We start from the raw sequence: 16027 nt of genomic DNA on the forward strand, positions 1-16027 counted from the left end.
TCGATCAGGTTCAAGTCCCGAAGCCACTCCTGCGTTGTCTTGGCTGTGTGCTTAGGGTCGTTGTCCTGTTGGAAGGTGAACCTTCACCCCATTCTGAGGTCCTGAGCGCTCTGGAACAGGATTTCATCAAGCATCTCTCTTTCCTTTGCTCCGTCCATCTTTGCCTCGATCCTGACTAGCCTCCCAGTCCCAGTCTCTGAAAAACATCCCCACAGCATGATGCTGCCACCACCATGCTTCACCGTAGGGATGGTGCCAGGTTTCCTCCAGACGTGACGCTTGGCATTCTGGCCAAAGAGTTCAATATTGGTTTCATCAGACCAGAGAATCTTGTTTCTCATGGTCAAAGTCTTTAGGTGCCTTTTGGCAAACTCTAAGCGGGCTGTCATGTGCCTTTTACTGAGGAGTGCCTTCAGTCTGGCCACTCTACCCATAAAGGCCTGATTGGTGGAGTGCTGCAGAGGAACTCTGGAGCTCTGTCAGAATGACCATCGGGTTCTTGGTCACCTCCCTGACCAAGGCCCTTCTCCCCCGATTGCTCAGTTTGGCCAGACGGCCAGCTCTAGGAAGAGTCTTGCTGGTTCCAAACTTCTTCCATTTAAGAATGATGGAGGCCACTGTGGTCTTGGGGACCTTCAAGGCTGGAGAATTGTTTTGGTACCCTTTCCCAGATCTGTGCCTTGACAGAATCCTGTCTCGGAGCTCTATGGACAATTCCTTCGACCTCATGGCTTGGTTTTTGCTCTGACATGCACTGTCAACTGTGGGACCTTATATAGACAGGTGTGTGCCTTTCCAAATCATGTCCAATGAATTGATTTTACCACAGGTGGACTACAATCAAGTTGTAGAAACATCTCAAGGATGATCAATGGAAACAGGATGTACCTGAGCAAAATTTCTCATAGCGAAGGGTCTTTTAATAAATGTCCCAAAATTTCTAAAAACCTGTTTATGCTTTGTCATTATGGGGTATTGTGTGTAGATTGCTGAGGATTTTGCTTTATTTAATCAATTTTAGAATAAAGCTGTAACGTAACAAAATGTGGAAAAAGTGAAGGGGTCTGAATACTTTCCGAAGGCACTGTACTGGACTGGAGGACAATGGAAGTTATAAAAATACTACATTTTCATAAACCAACACCAATTCAGCATTACATATTGCATTATACATTGCCCCTACTCCCTGGGCACTCCTGTAGATCTGAAATGGATTGATAAGCAATTGGGCAAAATTTCCTCCCAGCCAATTAGCAACAGAAGCAATTATCATATCGGTTGTCTCAATAAAATGTCTCAAAAATGTGCAGAGCGTTCGATTTGCCTGCTGGGGGGCAAGGAGACCCCAGCTCCTCTAAAACCATTGACAACTGCGTGCCATTTTCAAGGGAATTTTAAATAAATGTTAACTATTTAGTTGTAACATCATCACCTCTTGACGAGCATAGTCAGAACTCCACATTTCAGATTATTCCCTGCAAAACAATCAGTAATGATCAGTAAACATCAATTGTTCATGTTATTTCTGATATGTGATGGTAGCCTCATAACATCTCTCAATAATGGCCACCATTAATTGAATATTTGAGTGATATATAAAATAAATGTGAGCTTTACCTGACAAGTGTGAGTGGTTTAGGTTAATTTCCCATCTTTTGTGGGCTCTGCCTGTCAAGCAGCAGAGGGGTGCATTTGCCAATGTACTGTTAGCTGATATTATAATGTTTAGTTTGCAAGATACCGGTAGAAACTTTACACAGTTGGCTAAACATTGTGGTAGGTAGACATAGTGTACTTTTTTCTCCAACCTAGCGAAGTTAGCTAACATGATCCCCTTTTCAACATTGTTGTTAAGAGTGTTTAATCATGCTTGCTGCTGACAGCCATGATAGGCTACATTGATTGATGGACCACGTTAAATTGGTTTGCTAGCTAATAACAGATCTCTTCAATATGGCTAGTTAACAAACAAACTTTCAGGGGATAAACTAGATGGCTATATCCAAATATTGTTTGATTTGCTTGCCATCTATAGTGGTGATGACAGCAGTCCGACAAAAAACGATAATTTTTTTAAAACAACATCCGCTTTAAAAAGGGGTAAAATTTATAAACACATTTATTTTATTTTTTTAAGAAGTGTTTTATAATCAGTGCATGATGGCATTGGGCATTTTTTTAATGGCATTGGGCATTGGGCATTTTTTTAACATAAGAGCTCCATTGGACTACTACTCTCACCGGGAGCCTTCGCACTGAGATTAGCCACGCCGTGTCTCTTGCATTTTCTGACAAGTGATTTGCCCATGCCAAACTCTTTCCAAAAGCCTAATCTCTGATGAAGCAAGCTAAATGACACGTTGTTTGCGTAGCTAGCTAGCTATTTGGATAGGTTACCCTCACGTATCTGAATATAGTACATGATGTTTACTGATCATGAAAAGCATGAGTTACTTGTCGTATAATTCTGATCATAGAGCTAAATGTAAAATAATCGGAAATGTATAGCTCTGACTATGCTCTTCAAGAGGTGATGATATTAAAACCAAATAGTTACAACATTTATTTAAAAATCCCTTGAAAACGTCAGGTAGTTGTCAATGCTTTTAAACAAGCAGGGGGTCTCCCAGCAGCAAAATCAAACGCTCTAAACTGTATTGTGACATTTAATTGATAACGACCTTTTGCTTACCTACCCATACTCTCAGATCGCCTAGGGGCTAGTGGTTGATCTGGAAATCAGCCACAGCCTTCTTCAAGCCCTGTACTCACCCCTCTGAAGTTGCTCATGGCCTGGAAGTAGACGAGGTAGCTCTTGCGGGGGTCCAGCGGGGTGTTCCAGTAGCCATTGTAGGTGTGGTTGTCCCCCACTGTGAAGGGGCTGGCTTCAGGCAGGCTGCTGGGAGGCAGCTCGGCCGTGTAGTAGTGGGGGGTCCCTCTGGCTTGGGCCTCCCCATGGGACATAGGCAGAGGGAAACAGTCCTGAACCCCCAGTTCCCTCTTCACCTTCCTGCCACTCTCCTCCTCTACCACAACCTGGTACGTACTGGTGGACACAGAGCACAATACAAGAGGTTGGTAAAAATTATTGTAAGATGTTTCTCTTTAAGTTTGATCATATAGGGGCATTGGCAAATACTATGTATGTGCTGTAAATGTGACAGCTAACGTCTATAAATCTTATATATCAAATCAAATCTGTGTGTCTGTTGTGTTCTCACCTGACGGGTGCTCCCCTGCCCAGGGCGGGGCGAAGCAACACAGTGATCGTGCTCTCTGTTTCACTCAGAGGGGACGGCATGTCTCCATAGTCAAACATAGGAGCTGAGGAGACAGAGCACAGGAGTACAGACACAGTTATATTATATTGCAATTAGACTGTCCTTGTAATAAACAAGATAATATACATAAGCACACACACGTACTTATACACATGCTCTTACACACACTTTAACACACACATACTCTCAAACCACACACTCACACACACACGCAGACATACACGAATGCACACAGACACATCCTTCATCAGTCCCCTTTAAAAGCAGCTGAGCTGTGTCCATCCACACATCCTATCTAATAAACATACAGCCTCTTTCCCTATTCTCTCATAAAAGGTCTGCAGCCCCATTGACTCTTGTGAGTCCCGTTCGCACAGAAATGTCCCTCCCCAATGTCCCTATGTTCTGGTTGTCTTGGATACCGAGTGCAATTAAAAGTCATGGAAATGCAGGACAAATAGTAGGAGCTTCTCATTTAAAGGGATTTGGCCAAAGCTGCGTTTCTCCCAGGAGATGCCTCCTTCTGCACGGCGTGTCTATAATATCCCTAGTCAATTAGTGATGGGGAGGAAAGGCAAACTATTACGGAGGAATCAACAATTATGGTGTAAAAAAATTGGGTTTGGAAAATAGCAACTAGCTGAAATAAACCGAGGCGTTTAATAAGTGTGTGCTTATTTTATTCACACGTAATATAAAAGCTCTAGCGTGCTATGAAGAGTCTGTGAGGTGTTTGTTGTCAGCAAGGTGTTGGTCGGTTGGGAGTAGGTTTTGAGGGGCTTTATTGGGGTAAGCTCAATGGAGATAAAGTAAGAATTAGCTTGAGGGTTGTGTTCAGTTCATTGTGTGTTCTGTGGTAGTTCACTCTGGAAGACTGTAGACTAGATGGCAGGCTCTGTAGCTGTCTTAGCAGGGGTGCACGCACATTATGTGGAGTTCGTTATAGGCGCTATAAGCTATAGTTGTCAGTGTAGCAATGAGAGATGCTCAGTACATGTGAATGTTCTGCTGTTCTGAGGGGAAGGATGATACATAAGGGCTTTTGGACTCTCTCTCTGGCCACGTACCAGCAGGTCCCTGTCTGACGTACAGCCGCCAAGGAGTGATTAAGCAGTATATCTATAATTAAAGAACTCTCAGTACTCTCCTTTGCATGGAGACACACTCATACACCCACTGAGAGAAAGAGAGAGAGAGAGAGAGAGCGAGCGAGAGAGCGAAAGAGAGAGAGAGCTGTATTGAGGTTTCCTCTGAGGTGTTTTTATTCCTGCCTTTTTACACAGGGAAACATGCATCATTAAAAGTGAATAGAACAACAGGGATGGATTTCCTTCTTCAGTAATAAGCTCAGAGTCTGTCTCTCTCTCAGCTGGGAGATGCTGCATGGTCCCATGAAGATAGCACTGCATCTATCCTTACAAATAACAACCGTTGTTTCCCCTCTGCTCTTTGTGCTTTGTTGTGTGCGATGAAAGGGTGTCACTCCTTTTGAGAGGATGGGAGTGGTAGTACAGCCTCCACTCCTCTGGGAGAACTTTCCACTAGATGTTGGAACATTTCTGCGGGGACTTCCATTCAGCCATGAGCATCAGTGAGGTCGGATACTGATGTTGGGTGATTAGGCCTGGCTGGCAGTCGGCATTCCAATTCTTCCCAAAGGTGTTTGATGGGGTTGAGGTCAGGGCTCTATGCAGGCCAGTCAAGTTCTTCCACACCAATCTTGACAAACCATTTCTATATGGACCTCACGTTGTGCACGGGGGCATTGTCATGCTGAAACAGGAAAGGGCCTTCCCCAAACTGTTGCCACAAAGTTGGAAGCACAGAATCGTCTAGAATGTCATTGTACAGTATGCTGTAGCGTTAACATTCCCCTTCACTGGAACTAAGGGGTCTAGACAGAACCATGAAAAACAGCCCCAGACCATTATTCCTCCTCCACCAAACTTTACAGTTGGTAATATGCATTCTGGGCAGGTAGCGGTCTCCTGGCACCTGCCAAACCCTGATTCGTCCGTCGGAATGCCAGATGGTGTTTTATGAAATGTGTTACGAATGTATTGTAATGTTTTTAATATTGTATAACTGCCTTCATTTTGCCAGACCCCAGGAAGAGTAGCTTAGCAGCAGCTGCCTTAGCAGCAGCTAATGGGGATCCATAATAAATACAAATACAAATGGTGAAGTGTGATTCATCACTCCAGAGTACGCGTTCCCACTGCTCCAGAGCCCAATAGCAGCATGCTTTACACCACTTCAGCCAATGCTTGGCATTGCGCATGGTGATCTTTGGCTTGTGTGTGGCTGGAAACACATTTCATGAAGCTCCTGACGAACAGTTCTTGTGCTGATGTTGCTTCCAGAGGTAGTTTTGATCTCAGTAGTGAGTGTTGCAACCAAGGACAGATGGTTTTTACGTGCTACACGCTTCAGCTCTCGGCGGTGCCATTCTGTGAGCTTCTGTGGCCAACCACTTCGCGGTTGAGCCATTGTTGCTCCCAGACATTTCCACTTCACAATAACAGCACTTACAGTTGACGGGGGCAGTTCTAGCAGGGAAGACATTTGACGAACTGACTCGTTGGAAAGTTGTCATCCTATGACAGTGCCACGTTGAAAGTCACTGAGCTCTTCAGTAAGGCCATTCCACTGCCAATGTTTGTCTATGGCTGTGTGCTCAATATTATATACCTGTCAGCAATGGGATGTGGCTGAAATAGCCAAACCCACAAATTTGAAAGGGTGTCCACATACTTTTGAATATCGTGTATTTACAGACTCCTGTTATCTCCTTCCGACAGTTGATGTTAAACTTTGATCCAGGTGCAAAAGCTAGATGCAAAGGTTGACATGGCACACGTGGAATCGCACTCTACACACACGTACACATAGATTTTGTATTGTAGATACAGTGCATTCGGAAAGTATTCAGACCCCTTGACTTTTTCCACAGTTTGTTACGTTACAGCCTTATTCTAAAATGGGTTCAATAGTTTTTTTCCTTCATTAATCTGCACACAATACCCCATAATGAAAAAGCAAAAACAGGGTTTTAGCAATGTTTGCAAATGTATAAATAAAAAATTATTAAGTATTACATAAAAAGTATTACAAAAAAATTCAGACCCTTTACTCAGTACTTTGTTGAAGATCCTTTTTCTTGAGTAGGACGCTACTCTAAGCTTGGTACACCTGTATTTGGGGAGTTTCTCCCATTCTTCTCTGCAGATCCTCTCAAGCTCTGTCAGGTTGGATGGGGAGAGTCGCTGCACAGCTACTTTCAGGTCTCTCCAGAAATGTTCGATCAGGTTCAAGTTGGGGCTCTGGCTGGGCCATTCAGACATTCAGAGACTTGTCCCGAAGCCACTCCTGCGTTGTCTTGGTTGTGTGCTGAGGGTCGTTGTTCTGTTGGAAGGTGAACCTTTGCCCCAGTCTGAGGTCCTGAGCACTCTGGAGCAGGTTTTCATCAAGGGTCTCCCTGTACATTGCTCCGTCCATCTTCCCCTCGATCCTGACTAGTCTCCCAGTCCATGCTGGTGAATAAAATCCCCACAGCATAAGGCAGCCACAACCATGCTTCACCTTAGGGATGGTGCCAGGTTTCCTCCGGACGTGACGTTTGGCATTCAGGCCAAAGAGTTTAATCTTGGTTTCCTCAGACCATATACGGGCGTTTCCGTTTTTAGTTTCTGTCTATAGACTGGGAGCAACAAAATGGAGTCATGGTCAGATTTGCCGAAGGCAGGGCGGGGGAGGGCTTTGTATGCATCGCGGAAGTTAGAGTAGCAATGATCCAGAACGCTAGCAGCCCGTGTCGCGCATTCGATATGCTGATAGAATTTAGGAAGTCTATCTCTCAGGTTAGCTTTGTTAAAATCCCCGGCAACAATAAATGCAGCCTCGGGATGTACGGTTTCCAGTTTACATAGAGTCCAGTGAGGTTCTTTCAGGGCCGACGAGGTATCTGCATGGGGGGGGGTATACACGGCTGTGACTATAATCGAAAAGAATTCTCTTGAAAGATAATGCGGTCGGCATTTGATTGTAAGGAATTCTAGGTCAGGTGAACAAAATTACTTAAGTTCCTGTATGTTGTTATGATTACACCATGAGTCTTTAATCATAAGGCATACACCCCCGCCCTTCTTCTTACCAGAGAGATGTTTGTTTCTGTCGGCGTGATGCATGAAGAAACTGAGTGGCTGTATCGACTCTGACAACATGAGCCATGTTTCCGTGAAACAGAATGTTAAAATCTCTGATGTCTCTCTGGAAGGCAACTCGTGCCCTAATTTCATCCACCTTGTTATCTAGAGATTGGACATTGGCGAGTAATTTGCTCGGAAGCAGTGGATGGTGTGCTCGCCTTCTGAGTCTGATCCGTAGGCTGCTCCATCTGCCTCTCCTGCGGGGACCGTGTGGCTTTGGGTCGGCCTCTGGGATAAGATCCCATGTCCAGGGTGGAGGTCCGAACAAAGGATCCGCTTCAGGAAAGACGTATTCCTGGTAGTAATGTTGGTAAGTTGTCATCTCTTTTATATCCAATAGTTCTTCCCGGCTGTATGTAATAACACTTGAGATTTCCTCGAAAACAATGGAAGAAATAATACATAAAATAATACATAGAAAAACAAATAACCGCATAGTTTCCTAAGGTCCTGAAGCGAGGCGACCATCTCTGTCGGTGCCATCTTCAGATCCGCATAGAAACTAAAACAGGAAACGCCCATGCTCAGGTCTGTCCAATGCTGGTCTGACCAATCGGATTCCACGCTTCAGGATTGCTTCGATCATGTGGACTGGGATATGTTCTGGATAGCTTCAGACAACAATATTGATGTATACACTGACTCGGTTAGCGAGTTTATTAGCAAGTGCATCGGAGATGTTGTACCCACTGTGACCATTAAAACATTTCCTAACCAGAAACTGTGGATTGATTGCAGCATTCGCGCAAAACTGAAAGAGCAAACCACCACTTTTAATCATGGCAAGGCGACTGGAAACATGACCGAATACAAACAGTGCAGCTATTGCCTTGCAATAGCTGCACGGCAAGCAAGGCAATCAAACAAGCAAAGAGCCAGTATAGAGACAAAGTAGAGTCGCAATTCAACGGCTCAAACACGAGACGTATGTGGCAGGGTCTACAGTCAATCACAGATTAAAAAAAGAAAACCAGCCCTGTCACGGACATTGATGTCTTCCTCCCAGACAAATGAAACAACTTCTTTGCTCGCTTTCAGGACAATAAAGTGCCACTGACACGGCCCGTTACCAAAGCCTGTGGGCTCTCCTTCTCCGTGGCCAACGTGAGTAAAACATTTAAACGTGTTAACCCATGCAAGGCTGCCGGCCTAGACGGCATCCCTAGTTGCGTCCTCAGAGCATGCGCAGACCAGCTGGCTGGTGTGTTCACAGACATATTTAATCAATCCCTATCCCAGTCTGTTGTCCCCACATGCTTCAAGATGGCCACCATTGTTCCTGTTCCCAAGAAAGCTAAGGTAACTGAACTAAATGACTATCGCCCCGTTGCACTCACTTCTGTCATCATGAAGTGCTTTGAGAGACTAGTCAAGGAGCATATCCCCTCCACCCTACCTGATACCCTAGACCCACTCCAATTTGCTTACCTCCCCAATAGGTCCACTGACGATGCAATCGCCATCACACTGCACACTGCCCTATCCCATCTGGACAAGAGGAATACTTATGTAAGAATGCTGTTCATTGACTACAGCTCAAAATGTAAAACCATAGTACCCTCCAAACTCGTCATTAAGCTCGAGACCCTGGATCTCGACCCGACCCTGTCTAACTGGGTCCTGGACTTTCTGACGGGCCGCCCCCATTTGGTGAAGGTAGGAAACAACATTTCCACCCCGCTGATCCTCAACACTGGGGCCCCACAAGGGTGCATTCTCAGCCCTCTCCTCTACTCCCTGTTCACCCACTGCGTGGCCATGCACGCTTCCAACTCAATCATCATGTTTGCAGACGACCCTACAGTGGTAGGCTTGTTTACCAACAACGACGAGACGGCTTACAGAGAGGAGGTGAGGGCCCTCGGAGTGTGGTGTAAGAAAAATAACCTCTCAATCAACGTCGACAAAACAAAGGAGGTGATCGTGGACCTCAGGAAACAACAGAGGGAGCACCCCCCCCCATCCACATTGACGGGACAGTAGTGGAGAAGGTGGAAAGTTAAGTTCCTCACAAACTCACAAACGTTTACAGATGCACAATCGTGAGCATCCTGTCGGGCTGCATCACCCTCAACCACAAGGCTCTCCAGTTGTTTGTGCGGTCTGCACAACGCATCACCGGGGGCAAACTACCTGCCATCCAGGACACCTACAGCACCCGATGTCACAGGAAGGCCAAAAAGATCATCAAGGACAACAACCACCTGAGCCACTGCCTGTTCACCCCGCTATCATCCAGAAGGCGAGGTCAGTACAGGTGCATCAAAGCTGGGACTGAGAGACTGAAAAACAGCTTCTACCTCAAGGCCATCAGACTGTTAAACAGCCATCACTAACATAGAGAGGCTGCTGTCAACATACAGATACAAATCTCTGGCCACTTCAATAAATGGACTTAATAAAGTTATCACTAGTCACCTTAAATAACGGCACTTTAATCATGTTTACATATCCTACATTACTCATCTGATATGTATATACTGTTCTATACCATCTACATTTACATTTAAGTCATTTAGCAGACGCTCTTATCCAGAGCGACTTACAAATTGGTGCATTCACCTTATGATATCCAGTGGAACAACCACTTTACAATAGTGCATCTAACTCTTTTAAGGGGGGGGGGGGGTTAGAAGGATTACTTTATCCTATCCTAGGTATTCCTTAAAGAGGTGGGGTTTCAGGTGTCTCCGTATCTACTGCATCTTGCCTAAGCCTATCATTAGTCACTTCAAATAACGCCACTTCAATAATGTTTACCTATCCTACATCACTCATCTCATATGTATATACTGTTCTATACCATCTACTACATCTTGCCTATGCCGCACGGCCATCGCTCATCCATATATTTATATGTATTTATTCATCCCTTACATTTGGGTGTATAAGGTAGTTGTTGTGAATTTGTTAGTTTACTTGTTATATATTACTGCATTTTCGGAACTAGAAGCACAAGCATTTCGCTACACTCGCATTAACATCTGCTAACCATGTGTATGTGACCAATACAATTTGATTTGATTTGACCAGATAATCTTGTTTCTCATGGTCTGAGAGTCCTTTCGGTGCCTTTTCAAGCGGGCTGTCATGTGCCTTTTACTGAGGAGTGCATTCAGTCTGGCCACTCTACCATAAAAGCCTGATTGGTGGAGTGATGAAGAGATGGTTGCCCTTCTGGATGGTTTGTCCCATCTCCACAGAGGAACTCTGGGTGACCATCGGGTTCTTGGTCTATCAGAGTGACCATCGGGTTCTTGGTCACCTCCCTGACCAAGGCATTCTCCCCCGATTGCTCAGTTTGGCCGGGTGGCCAGCTCTAGGAAGAGTGGGTGGTTCCAAACTTCTTCCATTTTAGAATGATGGAGGCCACTGTCTTCTTGGGGACCTTCAAGGCTGCAGAAATGTTTTGGTACCCTTCCCCAGATCTGTGCCTCGACACAATCCTGTCTCTGAGCTCTATGGACAATTCCTTCGAACTGGTTTTTGCTCTGACATGCACTGTCAACTGTGGGACCATATAAAGACAGGTGTGTGCCTTTCCAAATCATGTCCAATCAATTGAATTTACCACAGGTGGATTCCAATCAAGTTGTAGAAACATCTCAAGGATGATCAGTGGAAGCAGGATGCATCTGAGCAAATGTTTGCGTCTCATAGCATAAGATCTGCAAACTGATGTAAGTAAGGTATGTCTGTTCTTTATATTTTTAATACGTTTGCAAACATTAAAAAAAACTGTTTTCGCTTTGTCATCATGGGGTATTGTGTGTAGATTGATAAGGAAAAATGCATGTAATCCATTTTAGAATGAGGCTGTAACGTAACAAAATGTGGAAAATGGGAAGGGATCTGAATACTTTCCGAATGCACTGTAACTGCCTTAATGTTGCTTGACCCCAGGAAGAGTAGCTGCTGCCTGGGCAGCAGCTAATGGGGATCCTCAATAAATACAAATGTATAGACACACATTCAAGCGTGAACACACACACCTGCAGGTGTGCACACACACACCAACACTCACCTGAAATGTTGGTGGTGATCTCAGTTAGGGCGGTCTGGCCGAAGCCCTTGGATGTGCGGGCGCGGACAGAAATCAGATATGTGGTGCCAGGGTGAAGGTTGGAGAACATGTGATAGGTCTCGTTCCTCAGCTTCGACACTGTTCTCCTAGGTCCTGGCACGTTGATTCCCGGGTCAGACGACTCAATGCTCTGATAGCTGATCTGTGGACAGATTAAAAAAAGACACCAGAATGATTCATACAGCAAATATTTCTGAGAGCATGAGTTATTTACTTGTGGAGCAACTATCCTTTAACTTTTGCTCAATTGACTTTCTCTGAGGATTCACATCTGACTTTGAAAATTGTGCTGCTGCTCTAAGTCAATGTACTGATTGGTAATTTTTTTTTGCAAATCAAAATCTATCAAATGGTATTAATCACTTGCTTCGTAAACAACAAGTGTGTACAATGCAGAGAGTAAGAAAATAGAGAAATAATAGAAAAGTAAAACATGTAATAATAAAAGTAATAATAGATACACAATGAGTAACAATAGCTTGGCTATATACAAGGGGTACTAGTACCGAGTCGATGTGCAGGGGTACAAGGTAATTGAGGTAGACATGTACATATAACTCGAAATAAAGTGACAGAAATAGCAGCAGACGCACATGTGATGCAGTCCAGTGTAATGCTGTTATTTTGTCATGAAATTGGAATCATTATCAAACCGTTATTGTTTTGTGTGTTTACAGATTTCACAACCTGCAGGTTGCACAATAACAAGATGCTAATGATTTTGTTTGGCTTGCTAATCCATTCGTAATGGCCAAGCCTGAAGGACATTCATGCTAATGTGGAAATGTGTTCTGTGTGAAATATTGATGTTGTTGGAAGCAACTTTTTTTCCCCACCAAGTCAAACTCCCTTATGGGATTCCACCCATGTGGCATCAGAGTAATGTAAAAACTGGGAATGTTAAATAACACAGACACGCCTTGCTTCCCACTGACTTGAACCAAACTATTGACTATGCAGATTATTTTAAAAGCACTATAAGAACCCATGCAGGCGTGGTAGCTGTGAAGACAGCCAATGACTGTACAAGGTACACACAGAGACCTATGTGTTCCTCATAAAAAAGCCAATACAAAAGCCGATAATAGCCTTCAAAAAGAGCAAAGAGGACCAAGAAGGGGCTTGTGAGGCTGGAGTCGTGGCGGTCGATGGGCTCAGGGAGACAGGCCAAAGCTTTAATGGGAGAGAAATTAAGAGGATTTCTTCTGTGGCTCCGTCTAAAGCTCTCTTTGTCAGCTCAGAGAGATCAGGACGCTACGGGAAGAAAATCCATCCCTGCCTCCACTTTATATGTCAAACCACAAATCCCATTTAATAATATCCTCCTTGAGATGACATTGAAAGAGAGAGGGCTGGGTGAAGGCTTGAGGCCGGTATAGGTAATACTGTACTGAGCACCTTCCATAGGTGAAGACAAAAGAGTGAAAGCGAGACTAACGTTACAAATTGTCTGTTTTCATCAGAGACCTACTCCAAAATTAGCATGAATAAATTAGTGCTAATAAATGAGGGTGAAAAATGTGATGATGCATGGCAGTGCTATATGCTGATAATTTATTTTCTTAACTTCTCTTGGTGACAAGGTGCCAGACTATTTTCCAGCTCTAGATGTACTATTAGATGCGTGGAGAGAAACAGAGAGCGCTCTGTGGGTTGGACTATGAGCTTGTAAAAAAAATTACTGTACAGTACTGTAGCTTCTGCCTGTATTCTTAACGTCAAACAGCTGTGTTGTGTCTATTACCTCAAATAACAACCCCTTGTAAAATATAGATATTGTTCTGTCCTTGTTTCAAACTTTCTGTTTGAAAAGTTCTGTGACATTTCTCTCCTAGAACTGACCTATACTAATCAATGCCTGTGACACTGCTCTTGCTGACCTAAACTACACCAATCAATGCCTACAAACTCTAATAGGATATGGGGGCCAGGAGGGTGAACCTGAGAACTTTGGGAGATGTTTAGAGGAAGATGATTGGAGGGCATCGAGCAGAGTGGGAAGCATCCTTACCTCGTATTGGGTGATGAGACCATTGGGTTCCACTGGCTCCTCCCACTTGAGGAAAATCATGTCCTCCAGGGGGGTGAAGGTCAGCGATTCAGGGGTGATGCCACCGGGAACTATGGGAAATAAGCAACAGGTCAGGCAATTGAAGCGGTAATATCATGGCAAGCATCTCATAATGTCAATATCATATTCAGTGGTCAATGTCACTGAGTCTCTCTTACAATGTTAGCTTCAGAACTGAGAATTCTGCCCCATGTAGGACATAAAGGACTATATGTTGTGTTACCCATAGTGTATATAGTCAGGGACCATCAGAGAGTGTACAAGCAAAGAGAATAGGAGATGATCGACGGATATAAAACCACTGAAGTAGAGCAATCACTATAGTAAATAACAAGTACTTACAGTCAATTCAGACTGATCAGGTTCATACTATCATCATGATGGTGAGGTTCATATTACGTGATACAGAGACCCCTAAAGACATTACTTTGAGCACTGAGTCTGACAGTGACATGATATAACTACTGTACAACGGTGGACAAGGCATTTCTATTTTACCATGAGTCTTATGCCTTCAAAATACCTCAGTGAAAGAGTGGTGATTAAATGCATCCTCAGCTGATGGCCAGTGATGACGTTCCTTCGTATAAATGCTGAATGCTGTTAAAACTTTGCCTGGCCTGGACACCAGGGGGAAGCCTGGGCCTAGACACATCCCTATAAAAACAATGCTCACTGTTTTTATAGTATCCTCTGTGCTCTGTGGTTTTCTATTCCAGACCACAATCCCCATTAGTCTGTGTGTGTAGAGTGCAGGGTGGAGGGGGAGTTGGGGGAGAGGGATCAACCCTGGGGCTAAAGCAACAACCATTCAGCGCTGTGAGGAAACAGCTGAGTCTGGTGTTGTTTCGGTAGTGACAGAGTTTGGAAAGAGAGTTCCTGATTTAAAAGCTTTTTGAAGAGCGTGTTTATAATTGACAGGTATCTCTTTTTTTCTCTTTCTCTCTCCCTCTCTTTTTCTCTCATTCTCGTTCGCTCTCTCACACACACTTTTTTTTCTTCCTTTGGTGTGAGAACAGTGCGTTTGTTTAGTTTCTTTTTAATGGAAAAAATGTATTCGTCCTTCAGCCAGGCATCTGCAATGCACAGAGGCAGCTGTTGGCTGCCTTGGCACAAAAGGAATATATTGGGAGATATGGGGGAAAATCCGTTCTCTCTGGCTTACTGGTGGGCCTCAGATATGATTATTAATATTTCATTTTCATTTGAGAAAGGAGACGAATCCTTCGGTATGCTGATGCAGCCTCTTTGAGATGGTCACAATGCTTTTATTCAAGTCTACTGAGACACAACCGTATGGGAAAGGAGACGGACCATAATAGTTATGAATCCCTTCAATCAAACTGTAGCTACTTGCAACGTCTGCTTCCAACTCACACACTCAAACACGTAGATCTCCCTGAACACCGCTCACTTTCCAGCCCACACTCTCAAACACCTAGATCCCCTGAACGCAGCTCACTCTCCAGATCCCAATCACCTGGATTCTAATCACCTGTTCACACACCTGTATGTCATTATCACACACTATTTAGTTCAGTTCTTTGCACTCCATCACTGTGAGGTAATGTTTGTTTTGTGACACACGTCTTTCAGAGCTCTGGGTTTCCCGTAATTTAATCCTCCTGTATATGACAGTTTTGGCCTGCCTCACTAACGACACCTTTTGCTTATCCCCTGCCTGTACTTTAGCCTATCGGATTTCCTGTTATCTACCTATTGCCTGATCTCCCGGACTACGTTACTAGCCTTTTCCCTGCCTGTACTGTTGCCCTTTTGGACTCCCTGTGTATGACCTTCTGCCTGCCCCTGGACCCAGCTACCTGCCTCCTCCTGTGGTCCTGATAATGGCATTTAAATGTTTAAATTAATGATTAGAATATTCCACCCTGAAACCATATAATTGTATGGAATTGATTATAGTCAGTAAAATTATAATTAATGATGTGGGTAGTTTTAGTCAGAAGTAGGGTAAAACAATATATCTGTACAATATATCTTTATAGTATCTTAAACACAGACTGTCTGAGCAAAATTCGCTGCCGACCTGGCTAGGAGAGATTTGGGAGAGGGCAGGGAGTACTTCTCACGGTCTCCCTAATCTATGTCGGCTGTGTAGTGATACAGTATGTGCGTAGGATACCTGCTGTTTGTGTGTGAAGGTATGTGCGTAAGGAGCCAGTATAAAATGGATGGTTTTGTACAACGGACTGGGACGTCCTCGTGAATAAACATTTTGGCTATTGTAGCTGGGACTCTGTCTGTTTCATTCAACTATAATCTTACAAATTCTGGGTTGCAGACTGAGCAGTTTAATTGAATTTCAGTTTATGAACATTGATAACATAATTCACGTAACAGGTCCTTTGCAATAAACACCTGC

General features: G+C 44.1%; 1 protein-coding gene across 1 annotated transcript in view; it reads right to left on the bottom strand.

Annotated features, from left to right (window-relative positions):
• The window catches only part of LOC112068237 (protein tyrosine phosphatase receptor type U), a 276274-nt gene that overhangs the window by 130306 nt on the left and 129941 nt on the right, over positions 1 to 16027 (bottom strand). Inside the window, exons 8-11 of the mRNA XM_070438079.1 lie at positions 13585 to 13694; positions 11514 to 11715; positions 3222 to 3324; positions 2773 to 3046 (exon numbers count right to left, since the gene is read on the bottom strand). Of these exons, the coding sequence (XP_070294180.1) occupies positions 2773 to 3046; positions 3222 to 3324; positions 11514 to 11715; positions 13585 to 13694 (689 nt within the window). The remainder of the gene's footprint in view (positions 1 to 2772; positions 3047 to 3221; positions 3325 to 11513; positions 11716 to 13584; positions 13695 to 16027) is intronic.

Source organism: Salvelinus sp. IW2-2015, unplaced genomic scaffold (assembly GCF_002910315.2).
Source record: "Salvelinus sp. IW2-2015 unplaced genomic scaffold, ASM291031v2 Un_scaffold319, whole genome shotgun sequence".
Classification (NCBI taxonomy): domain Eukaryota; kingdom Metazoa; phylum Chordata; class Actinopteri; order Salmoniformes; family Salmonidae; genus Salvelinus; species Salvelinus sp. IW2-2015.